Below are 10,016 nucleotides of genomic sequence, written 5' to 3' on the forward strand. Positions count from 1 at the left end.
TTCAACATTTTCAGAAAAATATACACTTTAAATGTACTATAGAATGCTGACAATACACAATTAATGTGTTATTTGTCACACTTATGCACTAATTATTTAAAATCATTAAAGTACAATAAACCCTAAACCTGTGCAATTCTTCATTATTGCAAGTATAATTTAACTACATCTTTCCAGCAGACATTTAATCAAACATAAGCTCAAATAAACGGAGTATTTAACCATTATATTTCATGTCTTAATCATCTGAAATGGTTTGTTTAGTGCCATGACACATATTACGACAAATTTACACGTTTCTCTTATGAAATATAATTTTTATGGTAGTAAACTCCACAAAAACATATTCACTCCAGAATAAATGTTTAGTGTAAAACATTTTGAAGAATAGCTTGGAGGCATTTGAGTCATTACACAATGAGCCGATTAGTCAAAAAAAAAATTTGTTCAGCATACTGAAGCATCTTCTTTAATGTTAGCTATGATGTTAGAACAATGTTTTTGCCAGTCAGGTCTTCATAAATTACGTGACTGAAAACTATGATTAACTTCAAAATGTAGTGTATTTTAACAGGAATACAAATCGTCAACAGTAGATGAACAGTGTCCCTCTTGTATGCTCCCGTCTTCCTCATCACAGTCAATAACTTTTTCTGTGGAAGTTCAAAGTACAGCTTAACAATGGTAAAACACATGGTATATGAATAGATGGTAAACAGAAAATCAAACAAAAGTCAAATAAAATACCACACCATCAGGATCTATCCCAATTTCATCCAAGTTCTTGCCATGGAACTCGGCTAATCTTCCTTGCTCAAGAGCCATTAGCAGCCATATCACCCTGTAGCCCAAGACTGGTTGCCCACTGAAGCTAAGCGGGGCTGAGCCTGGTTAGTACCTGGATGGGAGACCTCCTGAGAAAACCAGGTTGCTGCTGGAAGAGGTGTTAGTGAGGCCAGCAGGGGGCGCTCACCCTGTGGTCTGTGTGGGTCCTAATGCCCCAGTGTAGTGACGGGGACACTATACTGTCAAAAAGAGCGCCGTCCTTCGGATGAGACGTTAAACTGAGGTCCTGACTCTCTGTGGTCATTAAAAATCCCAGGATGTCCTTCGAAAAAGAGTAGGGGTGTAACCCCGGCATCCTGGCCAAACTTGCCCCTTGGCCTCTGTCTATCATGGCCTCCTAATCATCCCCATACACTGATTGGCTTCATCACTGTCTCCTCTCCACCAGTAAGCTGGTGTGTGGTGGGCGTTCTGGCGCAATATGGCTGCCGTCGCATCATCCAAGTGGATGCTGCACATTGGTGGTGGTTGAGGAGATTCCCCCCTTCTATGTAAAGCGCTTTGAGGTCTCAGATAAAGCGCTATATAAATGTAACGAATTATTATTATTATTATTAGAACTTTGCTGATCTTGTCAAGTTGCAGGGTCTTCTCAGGGAGTCGATAGAACTCACGATGGATTCTTATGTCGTGTCCAAGAAAGTTTGCCAGCTGGTCCATCTCAGTGTCAGTCATATTCATCACTGTTGAAAGGGTTGCGGCATGCTTTCGCAGTCTTGTAGATGTCAGAGACTTGGGACACTTTAAGCCACACGCCTTCGCAAAGCCACGGAGGCAGTCTGACCCTCGAAAATGTGTCATAGCTTCTGGTCTTGCAAACATGTAGGTATTGTCTTTCAGAACCGCACAAGCCTCTCTCTGCTTAACAAGGAGTTCTAAGGCACATAGCATCTTTGGAGTCAGAAGGATTGGAACTGGTCGACCACGCTTTCCCCTTGTGATAACCCTTGTGAAGTGTCTGCAGAGTTTTTTTTCCACTTCAGAGAGTGCCCAGTCCACATCCTCATGTGGATCAGAAGTGTCTCTTGATAAAAATGCAGACAAAGGCATGCTCGAAACCTCTCCTTCCCTGCGCCGGTTAAAGAGAATCATCTGGGCTAGACACACCTTTGCCAGCTCCATCCAGGCTTTGGTAGAGGGACTTTCAGAGAGTGTTTTGAACCATTTGTCTTGCACTTGACTGAGATATGTATGCATTTTCTGGACATCTTCAGTAAAGGGCATGATAGTGGGCACATTCCACTTTGCTTCACTGATGTTCCGCAATGCTGTAGCCGAGATTAACTCGTTCCACTTGTTCGCATGGACTTCTAGAAACTCACTGGCGTTCTTCACAAGCTGTTCGTCATTTGAGATTAATCCCTGAGCTTTTAAGAGTTTACTCACTTTAACCAGGGAATTCCCAAGCTTGTTTGCAAGCGATGGAATCATGAACTTGTCCGTTTCACTGTCATACCCACACGTATACTTGACAGCTTTGACAGTCTCCATGTACTTCTTTGGATTTACACAATCTTCCATCGTTTTTAACGAGGTGACTCTCCTCGCCTTGTGAATCAACCTTCCCAATTCTCGCATCTTCTCTCGCACACACTGTTTATTTTTGGCTGATAGCCCTCCTTTGTTCAACAAGTGCTGCCCAATTTCAGTAATTACCCTGTCATTTTTGATTATATCTGTGATTGGGTCAGGATTCATGGCACTGATTACTCCCCACAGTTGTTTGGTCATGTTTGAAGGCACAGGCCCCGTGTATGTACACAAGGACTGAACACGGTTTTTTCCTGGTTTGGGGGGGACTGACTGAGGTTTAAGTCTACAAGAACGCATATGTCGCCACAGGACCTTTCTTGTAAAAAGTCCTTGACAGTACGCACAATGCATGAAATCATCTCCCTGTGCTTCTTTAGGTGGTCGTTTAAATGGCACCAGTTCCCCCTTTCCTGATTCCATAACAGCAGCATTGTGGGCATAGTTCCCTTTGTTGCGGATATAATCCAGTTGTTTTTTTCTCTCCTTTGAACCTTTTGGAAAGCTTAGAGCTCTAGCCACATCAGATTTATTTGCATGTGAACTTTCTAGATGCCTTGCCATCTTAGCGTAAGGTTTGGAGCAATACAAGCAGTAATGTCTCTTGTTGTACACTCTACTGCCATCTCTTTTTTGGTATGCATTAACAACTACACAGTCTATTGTGTTCTGACTTGAACTGGGTTCTTCTCCTGTTCCAGATGCTTCAGACGTAAGGCTGTGCATTTTGTCTGACGTTGTTGTGTCACAGTCAGGGGAACTCACGGAGCCAGATTCATCAATATCCAGTTCATCAAGAAGCTGACGTTTTGTTGGGTTCAGTGTAAGGCTAACATCACTGTCACTGTCAGAAGTGGTATCTGGAACATAATTATCTGAACTCTCTGGTGTAGAATCAAAGAGCTCACCAGAATCTTGAAGATCCATATCTTTCATCTTAAAAATAAAAAATAAAAAAAGTTAATTAGAAATAGATAGAACTAATGCATTTAACGAATTGATCAGTAAATTGACAGACAAATATTGTGAACTGTTGTGATAATGATCTGTTCAAGTATTTTTTTTTTTAATTTACAATTTACATGTGACGATTTGCTGCTGCTTATTGTTTGTTATACTAAAGTTCTCAGTGTAATAAAATTAACAAAAATCTAAGCAAAATAACTACTCAAAGAGATGAAAATGGTTACGTTTACAGGCAACAAAATAATCCATTAGTAATCAGATCGATGGCTCAATCAGACTGAAAAGCCTTCCTATGTAAACACCTTAATCATATGTAAAGAGTGAGCAGAGCGAGCTTCCATAGGAATTAACTCAAATTATAAATGCCCGTGCAGCCATGCACATTTAACTTTCGCTTTCAAATTAGCGATTTAAAAGAGGAGCAAAAGAGGGAAAAACTCCAACGTGTGCAATGTAAACATAGCCATTGAGTCTCGTTGCGACTTGAGAAATTACCATGATACTTTTAGTCCGTCTAAGTCTTGGTACAAAAATGTCATTTTCATTTTGGAGCTGTATCACAATCTGTAAAAAAAAAAAAGAAAACAGTATAAACAACATTTTATATTATAGTATTTGAAATGTAAAAATAAAAAAGTGAGAAAAATAAACAAACAATTCCTGTCCAGCAAACCTCGCTCACACACATCTGGATTAAAACCAGCTTCATGAGGACCTTTCACACACAACGTTATAGTTCCTTATGGGGACTAGTTTCATCCAATTCAATTCACAAGTTGAAACTCAAACACTAACTGAAAGTGTGTTGTGGGGACGTCGTGAGCGTCCATTTTAAAGCAACAAATAACCCAGAAAAAAAATCCCTGTGAAGGATAAAACTGGCCCTAAATACTCCACTAGCACTAACCTACTGGATACATGTCGTTAAACGGTTTAATGTATTAATTTACAACAGATACACATCAAAATATGCTTAAAAATCACTAAACCATGACAAAGCGAGTCAGTAGACCTAAATCTTTAGTGATGAATGTGAACGTACCGGTTGAGGAGAGTTGATTTGAGCAGATTCATCATCCATCCGAGTCTCTGACTGGAGAGAAGGATCAGAGTCACTCGCTGCGCTGGTATTAACAGCAAGGCTGGTTATCTGTAAGAGACAACATTTATAATGACAAGATATTAGACAAGGTAACACAAGAGAGAAATCTGCAGCAGATATCACATGACTTCAGAGAGAGAGACAAATCAACTTAATCTAAAACACTTATTCCTGTCCAATTCAACCTCTGTTAGCGCTCACACACATCTGGATTAAACCAGCTTCATGAGGACCTTTCACACACAACGTTATAGTTCCTTATGGGGACTAGTTTCATCAAATTCAACACACAAGTTGAAACTCAAACACTAACTGAAAGTGTGTTGTGGGGACGTCGTGAGTGTCCATTTTAAAGCAACAATTAACCCAGAAAAAAATCCCTGTGAAGGATAAAACTGGCCCTAAATACTCCACTAGCACTAACCTACTGGATACATGTCGTTAAACGGTTTAATGTATTAATTTACAACAGATACACATCAAAATATGCTTAAAAATCACTAAAGATTTAAGTCTACTGTCTCACTTTGTCATATTTTAGTGATGAATGTGAACGTACCGGTTGAGGAGAGCTGATTTGAACAGATTCATCATCCATCCGAGTCTCTGACTGGAGAGAAGGATCAGAGTCACTCGCTGCACTGGTATTAACAGCTAGGCTGGTTATCTGTAAGAGACAACATTTATAATGACAAGATATTAGAACAAGGAAACACAAGAGAGAAATCTGCAGCAGATATCACATGACTTCAGAGAGAGAGACAAATCAACTTAATCTAAAACAATTATTCCTGTCCAATTCAACCTCTGTTAGCGCTCACACACATCTGGATTAAACCAGCTTCATGAGGACCTTTCACACACAACGTTATAGTTCCTTATGGGGACTAGTTTCATCAAATTCAACACACAAGTTGAAACTCAAACACTAACTGAAAGTGTGTTGTGGGGACGCAGTGAGCATCCATTTTAAAGCAACAATTAACCCAGAAAAAAATCCTTGTGAAGGATAAAACTGGCCCTAAATACTCCACTAGCACTAACCTACTGGATACCTGTCGTTAAACGGTTTAATGTATTAATTTACAACAGATACACATCAAAATATGCTTAAAATCACTAAAGATTTAAGTCTACTGTCTCACTTTGTCATGTTTTAGTGATGAATGTGAACGTACCGGTTGAGGAGAGTTGATTTGAGCAGATTCATCATCCATCCGAGTCTCTGACTGGAGAGAAGGATCAGAGTCACTCGCTGCACTGGTATTAACAGCAAGGCTGGTTATCTGTAAGAGACAACATTTATAATGACAAGATATTAGAACAAGGAAACACAAGAGAGAAATCTGCAGCAGATATCACATGACTTCAGAATAAATAAATAAAATTGAACAAACAAAAAAAACATCTTTACAAGTATAACATGTCTTAATTTTACATAGATAATCATTGTTTTGTTTTTTGGGATTACATTTCACCCATTAGTTGCAATATGGCCAATATGGCTACACATAAAATGTGGCCTAAGACTGTACCACCTCATTCTTTAATGTATAAATTGAAACACTGACCTAAAAGTAACTTAACTTGGATTGTAGCTTTCTGAGATTTGGATATCATTTATTGGAATAGACAAATTAGACTCATAGATTTCTAATAGATTCAAATTCTAATCTATTCAACCAACAACTTGTTTGACATGTTGCAACAATCTGAGCTATTCTGTACACAGAGTGTGCTTTGCAACATACTTGTGTTCTCCATGGGTAGTCTTCTCCTCCATAATCATAGGCAATTTCTTCTCCTTCTTTAATGTCATCCAGGGCAAACAGACAAAGGTGAGGCTTTCCATTGACGTCAATTTTCTTCATCTTACAATTTGGATATTTGTGGCAATCATTAGCTATCAGCCCAAACGATCCATCTTCTCTTGAGGCATCAATACTTAAATATTGAAGCATGAGAAAAGGATGAATACAAGTATTACAATATACCACCACAAATCAGTGTCTTTTTTACTAGGGCTGAACGATTTTGGAAAATAATCTAATTGCGATTATTTGTACCAATATTGCGATTGCGATTTAATACGCGATTATTTTTTGAGCTCGTAATCTTTTATATTATTCAACAAACACAAGCAATAAATCATTGTAAAATATGGATGGAAATCTTTAGGCACCTCATGAGCCGATCAACTTTTTTTATTTATTAATTAATCTTATTAATAAAACTTGAAATATTTATTTAATTACATATGTAATTATATGTAGGCTACTTTTAAAAATAATTACACATTAAAAACTAAATTAATACAATTACATATTAAGAATTTTAAATAGGCTATATAAACAAATAGCTTCAAAACATAAAAGCTATCAATAACAAAGAGGGGAAAAAACATTACAAGCAATAAACAAAGAGTGCTATCAGTATTTAAGAGTCGTCTGAATGTTTTCCATTCCAGAGCTGTGATTTTTCTTTCTCAGTTTAGATACGATAAGCTGCTTCACACTAATGCACAGATCTCTTTTAAAATATAAGATGTGGTTTGTTCTGTCTGTTTAATAACTTAAGACATAACTGACTGTTTGCATTAATTTTGCGTCATAAACGCATTTTGAGATGCAAGTACACGTAGACAGAGTGGCTCACAGCCGCATGTGAGAGCGCTCTTCACAAAGCGGCCGTGAGTATTTGAAATTGAAAGCAGCTTCTGTCGATGGTTTTCATACTTTTATTTTTAATATATAAGCCAACTGCATTCCAAAAGACATATGATGCCTTTATAGAGCATTTGCAAGGAAAATACCGGCGGGCGGGACCGCGCACTTCTAGAGTAACATCAAGCAAATCGCGCGTATTTCACAGCGCATATCTAGGGCCATGATCTAGAAGTGCAATGAAGCCCGCAAACGTCCAATTCGCTTAAACTTTTCCGAACTGTATGAAATACTATTTTTCGGAAGGTTCGAATGTGTGTGACAGAGGAATTAGAAGCAAGCAGAATACGGTTGTTTTTAAAGCACACGCAGCATCATCACGCATCTGTTTAAAACTAAGCTCAGACTCGATTCTGAAATTATCTGAATCGTTGAAGAGAATCTATAACACAATCACATAAATTAAACAAACTGTTCTTTCCTGTAGCCTATGCCAGGCATATGCGTAGCGTGCCAATTTGAGGCTTCATCTGCAGTTCAGACTGCTTTACTATTGCGTGTCACGTGACTAGAGTGTAATCGCAGCTTTTGCGGTTACAAAATCGCGTTTCATCATATCGCGATATTATCGCAAATGCAATTAATCGTTCAGCCCTATTTTTTACTATAGTTTAGAAAAAAGAAATATAACTTTGGTGCAACTTGACTTCTTACCACCATGTTTTCCCTCACCACTTGAAATCAAACATAAATGCAGCACAGGATGCGTGGTAACGTTTTCTTCTCCTCTGCAGTTCTGCATCATTTATCATATCTCCCCTATACTCAACAACAAAATCACCTTTGCAAAAGGCACCCTTTGCAAATAGACCACGTCCTGCAATATACAGAAAAAAAAAACATTTTTACACACAAAAAAACATATAGATAAAGGAAAAAAAAGACAAATAGTTGGCTGCTGATTTAAAATAAGCTGCAACCAGGGGTCTAATTAATGTACCCAGAAGTTTGGCATTACATGCTCATAAGATTATGGTTAGGACATGCATATGATGGTAAATATTGAATGATGAATCACACCTCCTTACCTTTCACTGCATTGATATACTTCACATCTAATTTGAATGTTTTGTCAGTCTTCGAAACAACGTGATGCATGGCATCCTTAAGGGGGCTGATTCGTGGTGGCATTTCAAACTGATAGAGAAAAAATTGTGTGAAAAATTACACTGTGAAAATAGGGAGACATGCATAATTCAACTAGCATGTTCAATAAGTAGATAAGAATGTTATTGTAATGTAACACTATATTGTATTAATGTAATGCAACACTGTATTACAATGATATTGATCAATGTAAGACAAGAAATCAGAACTCAAGGATAATATCAGATTTATCATCTGGCACAATGCATCAACTCACCATTTTCACTTAGGCTCTAATCTCTCACAAAACCAACATCTATATAATCACAGGTAGCCTTGGCAATTATTTAACTAGCCTACTCATTTAGACCTTAACCTAACTAACGTTACTTTTATGAACTATCTCACCATACAAACCCCTGTTTATTTTAACTACGGTCATACTTAAAACGAAGCTTATTAATTTATTATTTTAAAGCTACTTATCATTTCAGTGTTTTGTATTTACTTAATTTATCTGTGAAGCACTTTGGTCAAGATCTGTGGCTTGTATAATTTATGTTGCCTATGAGTTCGCTTAAATGTAAAAACAATTATTGATATTTAATTCTTCATATCAAAACTAAAAGTCAAACACAAGTGCGATAATACCCCCCTCCCCCCGCGGAACGCGATTTAAACCTGTGTCCTGACAAGAAATATAACTTGTCTTTAATTTAAAGTATAAAATAATCAACCATCCAGCACTAACGCGAACTAGACAGAAATAAACTTAATAACATAATCCCTCCATTAGCAATCAGTCAGACTAAAGACTTGACGACATTTGTCAGTTAAAATTAAGTCCATAACATTAAATTGTATGATTATGTGATTGGAAAAACACAGAAACATGTCAGGCCACACTTAGCCTCGACAATTAGCACTAACTAGCTAGCCCGCTGACTAATCGAATTAACCTAATTAGTTTTAGTTTAATACATATGTGCTTACCTTGAGCTTCACTTTTATCCTCTGCAGAAGTTTAGATCCTTAGTTGGCATCTCCAGTAAATAATCTTCTTCTTTGTCCTCCGTGTAAAGTATCAATATCATACTTATATTTTCGTTTTGCTGCTGAAATCCTTCCTAACGAGGACCCGGAAGTGGGCGGTACCCAACCATAATTGGAAAATGTGTGTGTGGAGAAGTGAGCGCATTACCAGTCAAAAATGTTTGGGGGCGCAGCTGAGCACCCGCTTCACACACATACACTACCTGATAATCATGTGTTATGGGCCAATGCTAAAACTCCGCCCAGTACCTTCAGAATAGTTCCTCTATATAATTAAATGGGTCACCCTTATGGGGACCAGATTTTTTGTCCCCACAACGCAAGAGGTCCCCATTACGTGACTGTGTAAACAGATTATTGTCCCCACAACGTGATGATTACCAGAACACACACACACACACACACACACACACACACACACACACACACACACACACAGAATGGCAGAGAGACAGAGAGAGACACAATCCACATTCAAACCACAATATCTGACTTTCTGTTGGTCGGAGCTAATGACTGTAAATTAGAAAGTTGTTCGGCTTGATAACGTCAATATACACGCTGAGTTTTGTAACTGTAGGTAAAACTATAACTAAGTTATAACACACTTTATGTCAAGATCAAGATCAATTAATCAAGATCAATTAATGTATGAGGATGTTATAACACACTTCCTGTTTCCAATATGCGCCATAAATTCGTTTCCTCGC

The 10,016-nt window shown here is 37.9% G+C and overlaps 1 protein-coding gene and 1 long non-coding RNA gene across 2 annotated transcripts; both read right to left on the bottom strand.

Moving 5' to 3' along the window:
• Nucleotides 1–567: 567 nt before the first annotated feature.
• Nucleotides 568–6,315, bottom strand: LOC306991744 (uncharacterized protein; the record flags this gene model as incomplete). The annotated part of the gene is made up of 7 exons (XM_079599875.1): nucleotides 568–653; nucleotides 1,461–3,312; nucleotides 3,838–3,906; nucleotides 4,385–4,492; nucleotides 5,004–5,111; nucleotides 5,623–5,730; nucleotides 6,196–6,315. The coding sequence occupies 7 exons, from the start codon at nucleotides 6,313–6,315 to the stop codon at nucleotides 568–570; spliced, it is 2,451 nt and encodes an 816-aa protein (XP_079456001.1).
• Nucleotides 6,316–6,357: 42 nt separating this feature from the next.
• Nucleotides 6,358–9,692, bottom strand: LOC306991334. The gene is made up of 4 exons (XR_013796075.1): nucleotides 9,247–9,692; nucleotides 8,196–8,304; nucleotides 7,822–7,984; nucleotides 6,358–6,388 (listed from the first exon to the last, which is right to left on the bottom strand). It is a non-coding gene; the product is annotated as an uncharacterized lncRNA (long non-coding RNA).
• Nucleotides 9,693–10,016: the final 324 nt, after the last annotated feature.

The sequence above is a fragment of the Phoxinus phoxinus genome, assembly GCF_949152265.1.
Source record: "Phoxinus phoxinus genome assembly, chromosome: 23".
In the NCBI taxonomy this organism is placed as follows: Eukaryota; Metazoa; Chordata; class Actinopteri; order Cypriniformes; family Leuciscidae; genus Phoxinus; species Phoxinus phoxinus.